The 21,156-nt window shown below is 40.1% G+C and overlaps 1 protein-coding gene across 1 annotated transcript in view; it reads left to right on the forward strand.

The window, feature by feature from the left end:
- PKP2 (plakophilin 2) overlaps positions 1-21,156 on the forward strand; it is a 71,871-nt gene that overhangs the window by 19,481 nt on the left and 31,234 nt on the right. Inside the window, exons 4-6 of the mRNA XM_026695080.2 lie at positions 4,542-4,677; positions 11,550-11,757; positions 17,125-17,302. Of these exons, the coding sequence (XP_026550865.2) occupies positions 4,542-4,677; positions 11,550-11,757; positions 17,125-17,302 (522 nt within the window). The remainder of the gene's footprint in view (positions 1-4,541; positions 4,678-11,549; positions 11,758-17,124; positions 17,303-21,156) is intronic.

Raw genomic sequence — 21,156 nt, forward strand, 5'->3', positions numbered from 1 at the left:
ATGGTGCTTTCCAGCCCTCTCTAAATGGTTTACAGAGTGAGCATATTGATCCCAACAATCTGGGTCCTCATTGTACCAACCTGGGAAGGATAAAAGGATGAATCAACCTTGAGACAGTCAGGATCGAACTCCTGACAGCCAGCAGAATTAGTCTTCAATACTGCATTTTAACCACTGCGCCACCACTTTCTTTTCTGGTTTCTGATAATGCAGATAGATTGATTTTGGACAATTTTTGTTAATGAGTTTGTGGTTTGTTCAACAAAGAAATGGCTGGCAGAATTTAGTTTAATACACCATAGGAAGCCAGCTAATATTCTTTGTAATGAGTCCCATCCCATTGAACTAAACCAGACAGAATTCTGAGTGTACACAGCTAAGTATGTGTTGTTACAATTGGTTCATTTCCCAAAGGTATTAGAATGTTAGACTTCAGTTTAATTCATGATTAACCACTAATTCTCATTTCACAATTCTCATTTCATTTGTTCACTTTTGGAATTCCTGCTGCGTTCTACTGGTTCTTAGTGATTGACTTTGTGATTTCCTGGAATTAAGTTTGGAACTATTAAGATATATAGTGTCAAGAAGATAGAAGGGGGTTATTCATATAATGTCAGGTCAGAACAAGTTTGTGGAGTGGGCTAGTTTCAGCTATGACAACAGCTGGATTGAAGGTAACAGCTAATCTTCCAGACAATACCAGGGCTTGCTGATGCAGGATAGAAGCCAGGTATCTCAATTCAGATAGAAACAGCTGATAAATTTGAGACGTGTAAAACAAGGATGTGTACACCTTCAAAAAAATTTCTTGAAATAGGGTTTATTTTTCTTTACAAATTATTCTTGGCAGTTCTAAATAGGGGGTGATAAGCAACTGAGGCATAAATATCAGGGTTGCAATGCCTAAATGACTGGGGTTGAATCTACCAATCAAATAGATACAAATAAGTTATTTTTTTAATCGAGTAATACTTTGCCAGTATAGTTTATTTCTTTTTATAAAGTTATTTTTAACAGAAGAAGAGTCATTCTCCTTTAAGAAAGAGGAAAATCCTTCTTCTCAGTATGTTTCTGGTAGTGATACTTCCATGTGTTAGGTCATATATTTAGGTATGAACCTAGCCATTGTTAATGAAGTGAATTGTGTTTAGCCAAACCCAGGTAAATAACAGGAGTGGCTTTAAGAGTAAGTTGCATAAGAAAACTAAGTTTAACAGTAACTAGAGAGCTAAGGGATCTCTAAGTTCTACATATATTTGAAAGTAAGCAGGAGAAGCCATGGAATAATTGAAACTTTTCCTCTTTACCAATCTCATACAATAATTATGAGAATGAAAAAAGACATCATTGTGCACCTTCAACCATTTAAAAGAAAGATGCAATATAATGTAGCAATGAGTAAATAACACTTATTTGGATTGATAGTACTCCAGTCAAGAGGCTAGACAAATGGCTTGGAGATTTGTTAGAATAATTCATGGTCTGAATCTAGAATTTGTCTATCATGGAAGTCAACTTACATCTTGCTAAATCTCAGAAGGATTCTGCTTCCTAATAGGCTTGTAAGGACTTGTTCTATGCACCAAAAAATTCTTAAACATTTGGTTTCTACAGCTTGGTTATATCCATCCATAGATGTAGGCAAGGCTGATGACTTTAAGGACAAATATTGCCATCATGTCTTATTATGTTCTAAGATTGCTATTCACTGATAGGAAGCAAATAGAAAAACTGAGCTGATACACAATAGATGAAAGATCATCAAAAATATATCAGAGAAGTAAAGAAAACCTTTGTTTTATATCTGTGTGATAGTGGCAATTATAGACCTCAGACTCTGGAATTATCAGCGTTAATTGAGAGTGGCTGGAAAAATAGACTCATACTTATATAACAATTCAGTTCAGTTCATGGATTATCGTCATAGTTTTCCATAAGCACAAACAATCACGTTGCCTTATGCAATGGATCTGCAATGGAACATCATACTAGTTTAAATGCACAGAGCTGGCCTTATGGTAATTGAAGTTCTATCTTTCAAAAGAGAACAGCTGGGAAGAGAATACTAATGATCCTACACCTGTACCTGCTCTGAGACAGCTAATATGCTTTGCCTAGTAGTAAGGACTATTATTATAAAATATTCCATCAAGATAATTAGTGTGTGGGGATTTCTTCTTCTTTAAATCATCCATAGGATTTTTCCTCTTTCTTGCTAGCTAGAGGCACTAGTACCTTCCAAGTGATTGGAAGCTCTTGAGAGTTAAGTTCAGTGTATCTAATGAGTTTCAGGTTGGAAAGGCTACGGTAATATGAAATTTTATACAGCAGTTTATAGAAAAGTATATACGCTGCTCAAAAAAATAAAGGGAACGCTTAAACAACACAATGTAACTCCAAGTTAATCACACTTCTGTGAAATCAAACTGTCCACTTAGGTAGCAACACTGATTGACAATCAATTTCACATGTGGTTGTGCAAATGGAATAGACAACAGGTGGAAAGCATAGGCAGGTAGCAAGACATTCCCAATAAAGGAGTGGTTTTGCAGGTGGTGACCAGAGACCACTTCTCAATTCGGATGCTTTCTGGCTGATGGTTTGGTCACTTTTGAATGCTGGCGGTGCTTTCACTCTAGTGGTAGCATGAGATGGAGTCTACAACCCACACAAGTGGCTCAGGTAGTGCAGCTCATCCAGGATGGCACATCAGGTTTGCTGTGTCTGTCAGCATAGTGTCCAGAGCATGGAGGTGCTACCAGGAGGCAGGCCAGTACATCAGGAGACATGGAGGAGGCCATAGGAGGGCAACAACCCAGCATCAGGACCGCTACCTCCACCTTTGTACAAGGAGGGACAGGAGGAGCACTGCCAGAGCCCTGCAAAATTACCTCCAGCGAGCCACAAATGTGCATGTGGCTGCTCAAATGGTCAGAAACAGACTCCATGAGGGTGGTATGAGGGCCTGACGTCCACAGGTGGGGGTTGCGCTTACAGCCCAACACCGTGCAGGACGTTTGGCCAGAGAACACCAAGATTGGCAAATTCGCCACTGGCACCTTGTGCTCTTCACAGATGAAAGCAGGTTCACAGTGAGCACATGTGACAGACGTGACAGGGTCTGTAGATGCCGTGGAGAACGTTCTGCTGCCTGCAACATCTTCCAGCATGACCGGTTTGGCAGTGGTGTGGGGTGTCATTTCTTTAGGGGGCCACACAGCCCTCCATGTGCTCGCCAGAGGTAGCCTGACTGCTGGTGCGGTTGGCCCTGGGTTCCTTCTAATGCACGACAATGCTAGATCTCATGTGGCTGGAGTGTGTCAGCAGTTCCTGCAAGACGAAGGCATTGATGCTATGGACTGGCCTGCCCGTTCCCCAGACTTGAATCCAATTGAGCACATCTGGGATATCATGTCTCGCTCCATCCACCAACGCCACGTTGCACCACAGACTGTCCAGGAGTTGGGGGATGCTTTAGTCCAGGTGTGGGAGGAGATCCCTCAGGAGACTATCCGCCACCTCATCAGGAGCATACCCAGGCATTGTAGGGAGGTCATACAGGCACGTGGAGGCCACACACACTACTGAGCCTCATTTTGACTTGTTTTAAGGACATTACATCAAAGTTGGATCAGCCTGTAGTGTTTTTTTCCACTTTAATTTTGAGTGTAACTCCAAATCCAGACCTCCATGGGTTGTTAAATTTGATTTCCATTGATAATTTTTGTGTGATTTTGTTGTCAGCACATTCAACTATGTAATGAACAAAGTATTTAATAAGAATATTTCATTCATTCAGATCTAAGATGTCTTATTTTTGTGTTCCCTTTATTTTTTTGAGCAGTGTATGTTCTATATAATGACTTCATACAAGAGTGATCTATGAAGGGATAGATGAAATGCATTCTGAAGTGGAAAATGGTTCAGCTTAATAATATATTGTCTAGAATTTTGGTTAGTTTTGGTTCAATGTGATGTTGGGACTCAAACATTTATTGAGCCCATAAACCCTCATTCATACCCAGATCATATACGCTTTGGGTCCTAGCCTTGCTATTGGGAGATTGTGGTTCTTGATTTATTTTGCAGTCCAATGTGGTCCTGAATTGACTGAATGTCCACATTATAAAGAAAAATTATATTCTAAGAACTGTTAAGAAAAGATATTGAATTTTTATCTCTGTTAATTTGAACTTTTAATATCATAAATCTATAATCCTTTTTACCTTTGTCCACTGAAGATGACATTTAATGACAAAGCTGTTGTATTACTAAAGTTTCTTTTATGATACCACAAGACCAGCTGTTTTTAACCACTGTAGGTTCTGTCTGGGTCAGAAGTTAAACAAATTCAGATCTGCTTGGATGGGAGACCCCAAAGCAGTAGAAACTGAAGAAAATATCCCAGAAAAAGACAGTGGCAAAAATTTGTACCAAGAAAGCTATATGGACACGATTATGTCAGACTCCTCTTCAAAACGAGTTTATCTTTGCCTTCTCCTGTTGATTTGATGTCTGTTTATGTTTAAATCATCCAGGAATCCAGAAGGAGAGATGAACCTGGAGCGTGCAGTAAATATATTGCAAATGGAAAATCCTTTGTCCTCTCGAGTTCTTGCAGCAATTGTTTTTATACAGCACGAGAGCTTTCAGAGAGCAGAAGCCAGAAGGAAAGTGAGTAATAATTTTCTTTCTTTCTTCAGATTTTCAATACTTCTTGCATATAAAGTCTTATACCGTATTTTCCGGTCTATAAGCTGCTACTTTTTTTCCACGCTTTGAACCCTGCAGCTTGTACAACAATGCGGCTTATCTATAGATTTTTCTTCACTAACTGCCATCAGGGGGCGCAAAAAACGTGACAGATGCAAGAGGTCAATGCAAAGAAGACACTACCGGTAGTTTTTGGCATGCTCGATGCAAGAAGCATGACACGCATGAACGCAAAATATTTTTCACACCCTCATCATGGAAAGTACACGAAGAAAAGCATATGATGCAGCTTTTAAGTTGAAAGCAATTGATCTGTCTAGCCAGGAAGGAAATAGAGCTGCTGCATGTAAGCTTGGCGTTAATGAATCAATGGTGAGACGTTGGAGACGGCAGCGTGAAGAACTGATTCAATGCCAAAGGACAACAAAGGCTTTCAGAGGTCATAAAAGCAGATGGCCTAATCTTGAAAATGTTCTTGAAGACTGGGTGAACACACAGAGAGCAGACGGCCGAGGTGTATCCACCATGCAGATCCGACTGAAAGCTAAAACAATCGCCAGCGAAATGGGTATTGAAGATTTTAAAGGTGGACCGTCATGGTGTTGTAGATTTACGAGACGAAAAGATCTGTCCATCAGGGTGCGGACGACTGTCTGTCAGCAACTCCCTTCCGACTACGAGGAAAAAGTTGCAAACTTCCACAAATTTATTGAAACAAAACTAGCCGAGAATTCCATCGGACCAGACGACATCATAAATATGGATGAAGTACCTTTAACATTTGACCTGCCTCTAACTAGAACTGTTAACAAGACAGGAGCGTCATCCATTATGGTGAAAACAACTGGCCACGAGAGAACACATTTCACGTGTGTTTTGAGCTGCACTGCATCCGGACAGAAGCTTCCACTGATGGTGATTTTTAAGCGGATGACTATGCCAAAAGAAAAACTCCCAAAAGGCATAGTCGTTAAAGTTAACAAAAAAGGGTGGATGATAGAAAGCCTAATGACTGAATGGCTGACGGAGTGCTACAGTAAGCGCCCGGGAGGATTTTTTCACCGGAAAAAATCATTGCTTGTTTTGGACAGTATGAGGGCCCATATAACAGATTCTGTGAAAGCAGCCATCAAGAGAACAAACTCAATTCCAGCTGTGATTCCTGGAGGTACAACTAAGTTTTTGCAGCCACTTGACATCAGTGTGAATCGTGCATTTAAAGCGGCACTCCAAGGTGAGTGGGAGGCTTGGATGACCAGTGGCGAGAAATCATTCACAAAAACTGGCCACATGCGAAGAGCATTCTTTTCTGAGGTCTTCCAGGGGATCCTAACAGCGTGGAGCAGTGTGAAAGAATCCACGATCACCAAGGGGTTTTGAAAGGCTGGACTGCTGCGTGGAGAGAACAGCACAACTTCATCGTTAACTGTGCCTCGAGATGAAAGTGACATTGAGAGCGACACCGACAGAGAGACTGAAAAGGTGTGTGACAGAGATGTTCTGAGGCTCTTCAACTCCAACACTGAAGAAGACGACTTGAGTGGTTTCAGTGCACAGGAGGAGGATGAATAAAAACATTAATGACTTTTCTGTTTTGTTCGTTCAGCCGTTTTACTGCTGTGTTACAGGCACCGTTTGGAAACAATTAAGTATGTAAATAAACATTTACAAAATCTGTGTGAATATCTCATTTCACAACATATATATCTGCGGCTTTTAGTCTGGTGCGGCTAATATATGTAAAAATATTTTTTTCTTTTAAAATTTAGTGGGTGCGGCTTATATTCCGATGTGCTCTATAGTCTGGAAAATACGGTATATGGAATTGGTAGAGGAAAATAATGGGCAGAAAGGAATGGGAAAACATCCTGGATGAAATCCTTGGTGAATATTAACTAATTTAGCTCCAGATGAGCCCCGTTTTTCTCAAAGGAATGCATGTAGAAAGGAAGATAGGAGCAGACTTGAAACAAACAAGAAAATTAATTTTCAAGGGCAGTCAACCGAAATAAGTCCATATTGATGCTTAGCCAAACTTGGCTGTTTTCAGAAAATCAAACAGTGTTGGATATAGTTGATAATTGGGATGGAACTCTTGCCACAAAATATCCAAATAATAAGCTAGATTGGAGATAAAGGTAATCCTCTGTTTACAACCACATGTGGTATAGAAATTTCCATCGTAAGTTGTTGCAGGATAGATCAAGTCAGACCCAATTTTACAACCATGTTTACAGCAGTTACTAAGTGAATCATGCAGTTGTTAAGGAAATCCAACTTCCCCAATGGGAATATTTTGCTGGAAAGTGGCAGAAAAAGTTGCAAATTATGATCATATGACTGCAAAAACATTACAGCCAGTTGTAAATTTCCAACCATCTAAATTGTGTTTGGGTGGTGACAGCAGCGGTGGAATGAGTAAATGAGTTGTAAATGATAACACAGGTCAAAAGTATAAAATAGCATGAAGGAAAGTCTCATGTTAAAGTGTCATAAACTCATTTGGGGGGGCAGGGGAGAAATAAGGTATAAAAACTAAAATAAACTTGGTCTTATCCCAAAAACCAACATTTTACTCTAGTGACTATGAACAATAACTATGAAGTGCCCATGGCCATCTGTTTTGCCACATGATTTCCCAGACAACAATCTGTATATTTATCCTACATGGTAGATATCTCTTGAAACAAGGTCATCTTTCCTAGTCTGGTGTCCTCCAATTTTTAGAAAATATAACTCCCAGCATCCGGCTATTTCGCCAACTAAGTTTTCTTAGTGTGTTGTGATTCTAGCAGATCTGAAGGACATCAGATTGAGTTCTCTGGGCTCTTGACTCTGAACCATGTTTTCATTTACCAGTTTCCTGCCATAATAGGAGACAAGATCTAGCTCCCTCTACTACTCCTTTATAAATAAAAAATGTCCTCACCTTCCCACAGGGCTTTGGACTGGAAATCTTTGAGGCACTTTCAGCCCACACAATTCTCTACCTCTTGTTTTAGTTCTATATTTGGCGCATCAACGGCTTTAAAAGAGTGTTGTGACTGTACAAGGGCTTAACATTATTTAGCAGCAATATCCTGCCCTAATAAAGCCCGAACCGCCGTCATATCTCAACAACTGATAAACAAGGAGAAAATACTGATCATAGTGAAGTGTTGAGCATTTCCCAAATTATCAAAACAAATTTGCTTTCCATCCTCTTTATCTCCTTTGGTCTGAATAGTCACAATCAGAAAACTATTTATGCAGACCATTTACTCTAATGAATTTAACAAAGATCTGGCTCAGCCAATGTTTTTTTTTTAAGTCAAGGATTCCATACTTTATGCCAGGGGTCTCCAATCTTGGCAACTTTAAGACTTGTGGACTTTAACTCCCAGAATTCCTCAGCCTGCCATGTTGGCTGGAGAATTCTGGGAGTTGTAGTCCAAAGTCTTAAAAGGGCTATGTTTGGAGAACTCTGCTTTATGCCCTCCAGATAAATTAGACTTCCATAATACCTCACTCAAAACTGAAAAGCATCCGATGTATTTCAACAGTATTCAGTATTCAGCAATCTTGGTCCAGCAAAAAGATATGGCCAGACAGTTGTTAACTTCCTACGTGTTAATTATTCTTGGGTATATGTTCCATGAGGCTCTTTTGCTTTTATTTTCTGGTCTTTATGTTATTTTTTTAAATATGCTTTCTTCTGTGGCTTTTAATCAACAGAATAGAGATTTATAATTAATACTACATAAAATAAGAATTTGAATGATTTGTGTTAATTGGCTGCCCATTAAATTGAAACTTGACAGTTTGCTGAATTGGGCCTATTGGTTCTCTATGGATTTCAATTGTTGTTTGTGGTAGCTCACATTGGTGGGATTGAGTCCAATATGCTGAGTAAGCCAAATTGGAGAAAGCTGAATTAATGGTCTCTAAAACCATCTAAGTTAGGTGTAGGAGATATATTTGGAGCAAAAGTTTTCCAGGACAGAAAAGTTGAAATCAAAATAGCCAACTGCTATATAGTACCGAATATGAGAAGCATCGGGTAGGCTGCTGCTGAGGCCATGGAAACCTTATAATGAAAAGGTGCTGAATTTAAACTCGAACCAGAAGTGGTATTCAGCAGGTTCTGACCAGTTCTGGTGAACCAATAGTGGAAATTTTGAGTAGTTCGGAGAACCGGTAAATACCACCTCTGACTAGCCTTGCCCCCCATCTTTTCTCTGCCTCCTGAGTCCCAGTTGATCGGTTGGATCTTTTTTTGTTGCCCTGCACAGGAGAACAGAACTGGAAATCAGGTTACTGGGGTGGGCAGGGAATGGGATTTTTCAGTAACCTTTCCCAAGGAATGGAGAGGGAATGGGATTTTTCAGTAACCTTTCCCAAGGAATGGAGAGGGAATGGGGATTTTGCAGTAACCTTCCCCCAGGAGTGGGGAGGGAATGGGATTTTGCAGTATCCTTCCCCTGCCACGTCCACCAAGCAACGCCTACAGAACCGGTAGTAAAAAAATTTGAATCCCACCATTGACTGATAGGCATTTAAGATGCGGACTGCAGCTCAGTATCAGAGAGCAATCAACTGCTTGAAAGAACTACAGGTAGTTTTTGACTTACAACAGTTTGCTTAGTGACTGAAGTTACAATGGCACTGAAAAAAGTGACTTATGACTGTTTTTCACACTTTACGACTGTTGAGGCATTCCCATGGTCGTGTGATCAAATTTCAGGTGATGACTGGCTCATAATTATGACAGTTGTAGGGTCTCAGGATCATGTGATTCCCCTTTGGTTGCTTTTGACAAGCAAAGTTAATGGAGAAGCAAGATTCACTTAACAATCCTGTTACTAAATAAATAACTGCAGTGATTCCCTTAGTAAATGTGGCAAGAAAGCAAATCTCACTTAACATATGTCTCACTTAGGAACAGAAATGTTGGGCTCAACTGTGGTCATAAGTTGAGGATTATCTGTACAGCATTCAGTAGAGTTCATTTGCTTAGTGATATCTTGCTGATTTTTTAGGAAGTCAAGCCAAGAGGAGTTTGGCAGCTAATAATCATCAACTTGTTTTGTGCGGTGAATTTCATAAGTTATTGATGTAATATATGAATATTAAATTAATATTGAGAAAGCACCCCACCCTGGTGTTTTCTTAAAATAGTATTGCACCTACAGTAGATTTTATATATGAAGAGTGAGGCACTATTGTTGTGAGATAGTCTGTGATTTAAATATTCACTTTATGAACTAATGTCACCTTTATTTTGTTAAACTGGGTAACTCTGATCCAAACTATTAAACATATTCTTGTCTTTGAATATACATTCATAATCTTTCATGGAAGCCAAGGGGTTGCCTTATGATCTTGCACAAGCTAGAGGGTGTCATGGAATTATAAGAAGCAATATTAGTGAAAACTTACAAGAGCAAGAGACTTACAGAATGGAAGGAGGAGTATCATATTGAATAGAATAGAATAATATAGAATATTTACTTTATTGTCACTTTGAATGTACACTAATTGGCATACATTAAAAATGAAATTCCGTTGCATACAGCTCTCAAAGGGTCACCACCTCCAATATACACTACATAAACATGAAAAAATAAGTAAATAAATAAATACAAAATTGCATATATACCCACACATATGACACAGAGAAACAACACAGTCTAGTTCTGATGTATACATATACATGGCGAGAAAAACAAATCTTGTGAGTTTACCAGATGGATAGCATAGGGAACAAAGCTGTAACAGAATCTGGTAATCCTGCTACAAATATTCGAAATCTCCTCCCAGAGGGGAACAGCAGAAACAGACCATGAAGTGGGTGTGTGGGGTCTCTAACAATGCTTCACGTTCTAACCACATAGCGCTTATAAACAGTATCTTGAATAATGCGAAGTGAGCTTCCTATAATCTTCTCATCTGTCCTTACCACTCTCTGTATGGGCTTTCTATGTGAGGCACTGCAGCCACTAAACCAAACAGTGATGCAGTTTGTTAAAACGCTCTCAATCGTGTTCTGGAAAAAGTAGCCAGGACAGAAGGAGAAAGATGTGCTCTCCTCATCCGACACAGGAAATTGATGTGCTATCTCAGAGATAGGCAAACTGATACCTGATACAGGTAGTCCTTGCTTACCAACCACAAAGTTATGAAAGTGCTGAAAAAATTAACCACCATTACAGTCAGTATATGTTGTCCTGTGCCCAACCTTTATCACCTCACTCTATCATAGAGCAGACAGATTGGAGAGGAAGAAATTTTAAGAGAACACTGTAAGCTGTTTGCACAGCAGGCCTGCAGCTACCAGCCCCAGGTGTGATTGTGTTGCTTTTGTGACTGTATGTACAAAGAGAAGTAAGCAGCACTGAACCACATTGCAAAGAGGGGAGAGTAGTTAAGAGGCAAAGAAAAGCCAAAGGTGTGAAACTGAATACAGTATCTTATCACCTTCCAACCAGAAAGCACATTCGGGTCATGTAATTTCCCATTTAGCAACCACTTTGCTTTGTGGTGGAGTTGCCAGTCCCAATTAAGGTTATTAAGCAAGGACTACCTGTAAACATTTAGATTATGGTGCCCAGACACTCCTGCAAGTATGGTTAATGATTAAGGGAAATGTACTAAGCCACATTTTGTTAGAACATTTCAGATTATTATTTTTCCTTGAATGAGTTTTGTCACTCAGGCAGTAAGTTTGTTTTTAAGGAAACATCTGGCCCGTAAAGTCACCAGTAATTTGAGAAACTGATTTCACCCAACAATCAAACAATCCTTTTGAGATAAAAACTTACCCGTACAAAAAATAAATTATCTTCTCTTCACAGGTATATTCCCTAGCTGGTATTCCCAAACTTTTAGAGCTGCTGAATGTGCAGAATGAAGAAGTACAGAGGGCAGCATGTGGAGCTTTAAGGAACCTGGTATATGAAAACAACGACAACAAATTGGAAGTGTCTGAGCAGAAAGGCATTTTAATCCTGCTGAGATTACTGCAACAAACCAGAGATGTGGAGACTAAAAAGCAAATTACAGGTAACTAATGAGAAATGGTTTCATAGTGCATACAGATTCTAAAGCTGATATCCTGGTTTATTACGCACACATGTTGTGCTGGGTTTAGTATGGGTAGTTCTCCAGTACCTTATAAGGCTTGGGGGAACAATTCTTTATATCATGACTTATCCATCTTGTTTGTATTTTTAAGTAGTTTATTATTTTAAAAAATACCCTACCTACATAACCATACAATGGATTTTAGCTTTTCAAAAACTCATCTGAAAATCATCTAATGCACATATATCTTGTGTATTTTATTCTGTAACTTTTATTCTGCTATGGTTATTTGGAAGTAAGCCACTTTATTAAATCAATGGAGTAGAATACCAAAATGCATGCTTAGGGTCAGTTCATTAAATGAACAGAATTGACACTTCCAGGGCGAATGTCTCTCTTACTGTTCATTTTTCTAGATCAAAAAAAAAGAGCTCCTATTTAGGCTGCTATGATAATGGAAGACTGAAGAGCTGTATCAGTTCCTCCTATCAAGCCTATTCTAGCTTGCCTTCTAGCTCTTTCCAGATGTGCAGGGGCTGCTGTTCCCATGGTCTTAAGCCATCCTATCTAGTAATTCCTGGAGTTCCAGGAACAGAGGTGTGTATTCAGCAGGCTCTAACCAGTTCTGGAGAACCGGTAGCGGAAATTTTGAGTAGTTTGGAGAACCGGCAAATACCACCTTTGACTGGTCCCCACCTCCATCTATTCTCTGTCTCCTGAGTCCCAGCTGATCGGCTTGTTTTGTTGCCCTGCACAGGAGAACGGAGCTGGAAAGCAGGTTAGTGAGGTGAGGAGGGAATGAGGATTTTACAGTAACCTTCCCCCAGGGGTGGGGAGGGAATGGAGATTTTACAGTATCCTTCCCCTGCCATGCCCACCAAGCCATGTCCACCAAGCCACGCCCACAGAACCAATAGTAAAAAAAATTGAATCCCACCATTGATTCTGGAAATAATAACATGCTTCCTTTGGGCAATCTTCTGAACTGGGTGGAATTGATTGGAAGAAAGAAGAAGATGTCAGAGAAAAATTTAGACTATCACTTTTGGTTCTGGCTCCACACACTGCTGATTTCAAGCCCATCCACCTTTGGTATGCGTTTTTCTCAGGGGAAACAAAACAGCCCAAGAGAAGAACTACCGTGAAAACAGAAAGGTCTCGTTATTGGCAGGCTAACAGTGGTCTTCCCTGAAATGGCATTGCTTCCTTTGAAGCTAAACCCAGCAAAGGCTCGAAGAACAATGCCCTTACATGCCTTAGCCATCAAGCACGGACAATGAAAAGGGGTCTTATGACAGTGTAACGTCATGGCTTTGCAATGCAGCGATAACAAGCATAGGGAAACTGCTGGGCTCAAACTTCATCCCACTCTCTGGAATGATGACAACCTCTCTTCAGCTTAATCACAACTGCAGCCTGTGATGGTGATGGGGTGGGCGGAAAGTTGTAGAAAGGTTGTTGATAGCATTACCATTTGATTAACACCTCTATAGATTATCTAGCCCTTATGTCACTGCTCAGGAATGTTTGGAGACTTGGCAGAGCACGATATAAATCCTGTGGAGAGTTTGCTCTTTTTGCATTCTCAAACATTAGAGATGTTTTTAAGTCACGCTAAAATCTTATCGTTAGGAGGTGGGAAGAAGTCTCTTGTTATCCGAGACTCCGCATTTTAAGAGGTTTAGAAATAGAATTAAAATCTTGCACAATAAAAGTGCTCGAAATACAATGGTTGCTTATTCCCGGTTATCTAAACAGCCCCAGTTTTTCTGGTGAAATTTCCTCCTCTAAACTGTGGATTGTTTCTCTTATCAATGTTTCTTAATCATTTATAGTGGAGAATTGTATCTTGACATTGTTATGTAAGAACATGAGGAAGAATCATTACTGAGTCCTATAATCCACCATAATATTTCTCATTATGGTCAGTTAGACATCTAAGAAAGCTTCTGTTTTATGGTCCTTGGAATCCAGTCTCCAGCTTAGATGGAAGTCTGTGCACATTTCTTTGCCTTTCCACCTAATCTGTGCATTTTGTGGTGTGTATTTTTGTTTCCTGACTTGCATTGTTGCACACTGTACGTCTATGAACTACAATGCATTGCAAACTTTAAAAAGTATAGATTTCAGCATTTGATGACACACAGATTCGGAAAGTGTCATTGTCATTTATCCCACCATATTTAATCTGGGATAAATGCAGGTAGTCCTCGACTTACGACCACAATTGAACCCAAACTTTCTGTTGCTGAGTGAAACATTTATTAAGTGAGTTTTGCCCCATTTTACAACTTTCCTTGCCATGGTTACTAAGTGAATCACTGAAGTTGTTAAGTTAGCAACACGGTTGTTGAGTGAAGCTGGCTTCCCCCTTGACTTTGCTTGTCAGAGGGTTGCAAAAGGGAATCACACGACACCTGGGACATTGCAACCGTCATAAATACGAGCCACTAGCAAAACATCCGAATTTTGATCCCATGACCATGGGAATGCCTCAACAGTCGTAAGTGTGAAATATGGTCATAAGCGTGGTGGGATTCAAATATTGTTGCCACTGGTTCGGTGGGTGTGACTTGGTGGGCGCGCTTTGCGTGCATGCACATACTTTGAGTCACGCGCGCACCAAACACACACAGAGTGTTTGGCACAGAGGCATTTGCGCAGGCACAGAGGCGTTCTAACTCACCTCCTGCATGATCCCGGTCGCTTCGGCAGCTGCGTGTGGCACTATTCTGTGCCGTGCAAAGCAGCTGCACTTTAAATTCAGCAGATAACAGAGTATGGGAGCCTGGGCAGGCGGGTGGTTCCAACAGCAGAACCGGTTCGGTCTCTGCCACTCATCGCTCTTACCGGCTCGCGAGAACCAGGCCGAACCGGTCGAATACCACCACTGGTCATAAGTCACTTTTTTCAGTGCCATTGTAACTTCAAACAGCCAGTAAATGAACTGTTGAAGTACTTTCAAATCCAAAATAAAGAAAACTTGCTTTTCTGTGGATCTTTAAATAATGGCCACATGACCATGGAAATGTCTTCAGACAGTGCTGGCTCAATGGCCTTGAAATGGAGATGATTATCCCCCACCTATAAGTCGGCAATGACTAACGGAATAAAATCCAGAGGGATTCCTTTACTTTTTTTAATTTATGGGATTGTTTAAGCGTCTTTCCTAAACTCACATAGCTTTGTAAGAACTGGCTGCATTTGCTGTTCTGTCAACTGCTCATGTTTTATGACAGAGGTTGAAAGTCTCCCGAAAGAGAACTCTGAAAGAATAATTGCCAGATTTGATAGAAACCCACATTCTCTTTATATTATGGTGTAAAGGTGGTAGCGAGACAGAGAGCAGCAAAGCTCAGGCAGCCAGAAGTAGCTTTTGAAGGTGAGCCAAAAAGCCTTTGGGGAACATCTAACCTGTACTTGGTCTTGTCTCATAGAACATACATCTAAGAAATGAAAGAACATTCCTTCCGCAGGAAGGATTATAGGGCAGGCAGGCAGGCAGGCAGGCCTGTCATGAGGAAAACATAAATATGAAAAGCAGCCACACCTCTCTTGCACTAAGATTCGATTACAGAAATATGTACAAGCCCAGCACAACTATTTCTAAGTTCGGTGCATATTAAGATTTGATAATTTCATTTTTTCTAAAGTATTGCCAGATTGGCTCTTTTTTTATCTCTTTATTTCAGAAAAAAAGTTTCTCTTCCACAGGAGAATAAATATGGCAATAGTGCCCAAATCCTACGTATTGCTTATCCCCTGCCTTCCTAATTTGACAATACGACTACTATATTGGCAGTTTTCAAAAGGATGATTATTCAGGAGCCAAGAATGAAAAGAAAGGAGATTTAAATGCCATCTGCACTGAACTAAGATTTAAAAGATGCGATCTGGGATTCAGACCAGTGAGCTGAACAATTGTTCTCTTTGTAGAACAGATCCAGTGTGCATGTGATATACTGTCAGATGATACTTACAAAACCTCTTTTTTAAAAAAACTGGGGAAAATTATACTTTTAAACTCTTACTGTCAACTTTTACACATTCATCAAATTCCAAATTAGATCCAGATTTACCTTCTCTGGGCACACTTTTAATCTGAATTATTAAATCACCAAACTAGGTTTTTTTAGTACCTTTTAAACTTGAAGGACAAAGATAACCACACTGTTAATAAATTCTTCATAGCCCCAAATGTCAGTTTACTTTTATCACAGTGCTAGCAAAAGTTTAGGGCTATAACTGGTAGATTAATTATTGCAAACACCCCCAAAGAGTTATTATTTCAGGAAGAACTCCAGAAGGAAGTACTTCATATCTACAAGCCCATTAGTTTCTACAACTTATAGAGGGTGCCTATTGAGTAGATACTGCTCCTATTGAAAGAATTCCTGATAAGAAGCTGACAAAAATAGAGAAAAATCCTCTGCTACAGCTGTTTTCCCCCCCTCTGTGTTGTAATTTGTTCCCTATCCCCTAAATTAATAGCCACCATTCAGTCCTGTAGAATACAGGACATCATGAGATGAGGACTTACCTTGATGACTACAGTTCTGAAAAGTTCTGAGCCTACTCTTATCTGTATAGGAGTCTTAGATTTGACAGTTACATTAATGTTCACAACTAATGTTCCTATCCTGCCTTATGCTTGGGCTACATTTTGACAAAATTTTAGGAATTGGTAATCTGGCTGGACTCCTGTGCAACTAAAACTAGCCCAGAAGTTTTACTAAGAAAAAAAAACACCACTCTGTTATTTGAACTTATTCAGAAATATAAGCCTAATCTTTAATCATAACACTGATTCTGTTTAGGTCTCAGTGAAATAAATAAAATATGAATTCTCTGTTCCAAGGAAAGAAATTTTGGCATTCCAGAGGTTAGTGAACTCCAACTCTTAGTAGCCCCAAGCAGCATGGCCAATGGTGAGGGAAGGTAGATGTTTTAATTCAGGAACAGCTGGACGATTGTCTATTTCTGCTGTAACAATGAGCCAGAGAGCTCACCATTTAAAAGACCTGGGTGTACTATGAAGTTTGTGTGGGCAAAGTAGGCATCCCACGTGTTCCATAGATAATAAGATGAAAAGTAGAAGTTCAAGTGGTGAAGTTTTGATGGAGAAAACTACATATATTAACTTCAGATTTACCATCCAAGTATTGGCAAAACATGTGCCATGAGAATTCTTTATTATATCTAATATATTTTTGCACTTTATAATTAAGGAAACATGAAACGCTGGAATGAAATAAGTCTGTGATCCATTAATCCATTCATTATCTATCTGACAAAACCCTCTGAAGAGCCACTTTATCATCCTGTTCTTTTAAACTGCCTTTGCAGGTTTGTTGTGGAATCTCTCTTCCAATGACCAGCTGAAAAATGTATTGATCCGGGAAACCCTGGAGCCATTGACAAAAACTGTCCTCATTCCTTACACTGGATGGCCAGATAGAGATTATCCAAAATCAAGCATCATTCCTGACCCTGATATCTTCTACAATGCTACAGGATGCCTAAGGTGAGTTGTGTACGGTGCATGCTTTATAATCCAGTTACAAGGATGTGGTGGAATGTAGTCTGGAGTTATAGGAGGGAGGGGGTCTTTCCAAGAGGACAAAAAGACACTACAGCTTGGAATGTCTGGTGGGCAGAAAGAGAGCAAGGTCAGACACTCCCTAGAAATTCACATACTATAGTTATTGCAGATAATTGCTTTAGCTTGGCAAGAATCTGTCCGTAGGTGTACATCAATAGAGGAACTACTCAGAAGTGATTTCACATGTAGTGCTTGGTTTTTCAATATTTGAAGACTCCCAATTCTAGTGAACTCTGGGCAGTGAACAACAAAACATTAACAAATTAAATCATAGACATTCTTATGAAAGACACTGAGTCAACTAAGACCAAATCATGTTAGAATAATATATTTTACCTGTTTGCAAAATATAAGAAAGGCTGAACATATTCTGAAGGAAGAGTCGTCCCCCTCGCCAGAGTATAGCAGCTGTCATTAAGAAGGGTTATCACACATTCCACGGACTATGCAGCTCTTGAAAAGATGGGCATCTCAACAGATCCTTTAGACCAGGGGTCTCCAACCACCGGGCCCCGGACCGGTACCGGTCCATGGAACATTTCCTACCAGGCCGCCGGTTTGCTGGACGCCGCCATCTTGTTTGACGAGAAAGTGCTTCCGGGTGAGCTTTTCCAGTTGGAAAGCGGCGTTTGGGTCCTGAAGGAATCCTCGCGCCTTAGTTTCATCGAAGGGGGGGGGCTTCGAACGAAACTAAGGCACAAGGATTCTTTCAGCACCCAAGGCAAGGCGAGCCGAGCGACCATCCCGAAGCCGTCCCGAAGCGAAGCCCATCGACAAAGGTACAAAGGAGAAGTTGAAGGTGGCAGGGAGAAGCTGGGGACGGCTGGCTGGCCGGTCGCTCGGCTCGCCTTGCCTTGTCATGCGTGCTGATGCCGGTACCGGGCCGTGGCACAAAAAAGGTTGGAGGCCACTGCTTTAGACCAGCGGCACCAGGGACTGGTTTCGTGGAAGACAATTTTTCTACAGACTGGGGATAGGGGGAGGAGGCACAGCCTAGATCCAATTATTCTAATATCCATAAAATGGTTACATTGAACATTTCCAAATGTGATTAGAAAGTGAGTTAGGCTGGCTTAGTGTTCTTATTAAAATCTGTGCCATCACTGAGAACAAAAATATATATCTCAGTTCCTGATACTCAGACTCATTGGAGACTAATGTTTTACAGTCTCCTGGAAAGAAGCTGACAGTCAGAGCACTTGTGGGCAGTGGTGGGATTCAATTTTTTTTTACTACCGGTTCTTTGGGCGTGGCTTGGTGGGCATGGCAGGGGAAGGATACTGTAAAATCTCCATTCCCACCCCACCCCACTAACCTGCTTTCCAGCTCCATTCTCCTGTGCAGGGCAACAAAAGAAGACCAGCTGGGACTCGGGAGGCAGAGAATAGATGGGGGCGGGGCCAGTCAGAGGTGGTATTTGCCAGTTCTCCGAACTACTCAAAATTTCTGCTACCAGTTCTCCAGAACTGGTCAGAACCTGCTGAATACTATCTCTGCTTGTGGGCCATCTCCCATTCTTTCCTTCTCCAGAGAGTTTTGAAGGACAGAGTTACTCCCTGATTTTTTGATCTATTCTACTCGTTCATGGAAGATGTCTCCAATGACTCACAGCAGAAGTCCCAGGAAAATTACTTTGATGAACTTAGATAAAATAAGAGAGCTTTGTTTATGATGGTATAATAGCTACGACCACCTATCTTAATTACTGGGAGTATATGGTGGGAATGTGGTCTGGTTTCCCAGCAAGGAGGGGCTGCATTCCAGAGAGCAAAGAGAATGGAGTTTGGAATGTTTGGTCAAGAGGAAGAGGGTTAAAAGCAGATCCACCCTAGCATATATCTGTAGTTGTGCAAATAGTCTGGCAAAATCCTGTCTATAAAACAACGATACAAGAAAAACAATAATTAGTACTCAGACCTAATTCCACCTGTTCTTTGTTCTTGGGGCCTGACAGAATTAAATAGTAACCTTGACACAGCTGAGCTTTGCAAGAACAGAGAAATACTTGTCATACATTCCTGGGTGTTTAAAGTATAGCCTTGTCAGATTCCAAAGATCATTCAAGAACTTTATTTTCTACAATCCGAGAAGTGCTGTTACAAATTTCTCTTTTGCTTCAGGTACTTTTTTTCCCCGTTGTACCAATAGAAAATTTACAGCAGATCAAAAGATAGCAAAACTGAGGATCTTAACATCAGGCATTGGGATCATGGCATTTGGTTTATTTATTTATTTATTTATTTATTTTTGTCAATTGCTTACAAGATAATAGGTATAAGTAAAAACATAGTTATGAATACATGGATACATATAAGAAAAATAAAAATAAAAGAAACAATAGGACAGGGATGGTAGGCATTAAATTTGTATTTCTTTTCAACAAGGCAAAAATCTGAGATGTCAGATTTTGGATAATTTTAAAATAATTTAAAATTTTGGATAAGATTTTGGATAATTTTAAAATCTGAACCTTTCAAAATTTTACCCAAACACTTATGTGAAAATGTGCAGTGAAGTTTGGTCCCTGAAAAGTTTTTGATCTATAAGAGGTGTTGATTTGCTTAATTGCTTTGTGGTATATAGTCACACCTGCAACTCTAACCCATAAAACAAAGGATGCATAATGTGAAACAGATGACATGTGTTTTAAATGGTTATTCTTTTGGTTTTGTATCATAAAATATTTGATCTTACCGTGTCTGGCAAGTAAATCTCCACTTTCCATAAATAGTTGACAGAATTAATACTGGTAGGAATAATATATAATGTGATCACAATAGCTCAGAACAATTCATTTCAGAAATAAAATTAATTTAAATGATACTGCCTTGCCAAATTGCATAAATCACTGTAGAATCCATACTATGAACCAGCTTTCTGAAAAGCTTTGTGAGTTGTAAGTTGAGGGTTCCAGAAACTAAACTTATCTTGAAAACAGTGGGCCGCTTTTCTCAACCCTGGCAACCTGAAGAACTATGGACTTCAATTCCCAGAATTCTTCAGCCAACATCCACACTGCAATATGCTAAGGAAAGCTATTCTAAATCCTGAAGTTTAACAGAAGTGCAATGAAGTATATAAGGAGCATGGTGGCTCATGTGGTTAGGACACTGGGTTGGAGGTTAGCAAGTCTGTGTTTGAGACCAAGTGCTGCTGAAGGAAGGTTGAGCTCCCATCATTCACTCCTTTACAGGGACATGAAAGGAGCCCCCATGGGTGTCCATGGAGCAATGGTGATGTCACTGGCTAATCCTTTCAACCTGGAAGTGCCTTAAATGAATGGAACAGAAGTGAAGTGTATGTTGGGTTGTCCTTCCCATTGCCAAATATATTTAGAAATGTCTAAAATGTGTATTTTTAGCTCAGGATTGAAATGAGGGGTCCTTGGTGCTCTCCGAGCTTAATTGCTAGCACTGATGATGTTACCTGGTTTGGGTAATGAAACATCTGCAAGAAAACAACCAAGCTCATAGAGCACCAAGGATCATGTGTCCCATTTTCAAAAGGCAATTGGACTTTGTTTTTCCTTGTAGACATTTGGCTTCTCATCAGAGAAGCTTCTTAATTCTGACTACAGACTGACTTCAGTCAGAACTGAGGAAACTTCTTGGATGAGAGGCTAGATGTCTTCAAGGAAAAACAAAGTCCAGTTGCCTTTTGAAAAAAAAAATGTCCATCATTGGAGGTTTTTAAGTAGAGGCTGGACAGCCATTTGTCTGTCCAGGTGGCTGGAGAATTCTAGGAGTTGAAGTTCACAAATCTTACAGTTGCCAAGC

The sequence above is a fragment of the Notechis scutatus genome, chromosome 6 (genome assembly GCF_049901735.1).
Source record: "Notechis scutatus isolate UNSWTSFEM ecotype Mainland chromosome 6, rNotScu1.2, whole genome shotgun sequence".
Classification (NCBI taxonomy): Eukaryota; Metazoa; Chordata; class Lepidosauria; order Squamata; family Elapidae; genus Notechis; species Notechis scutatus.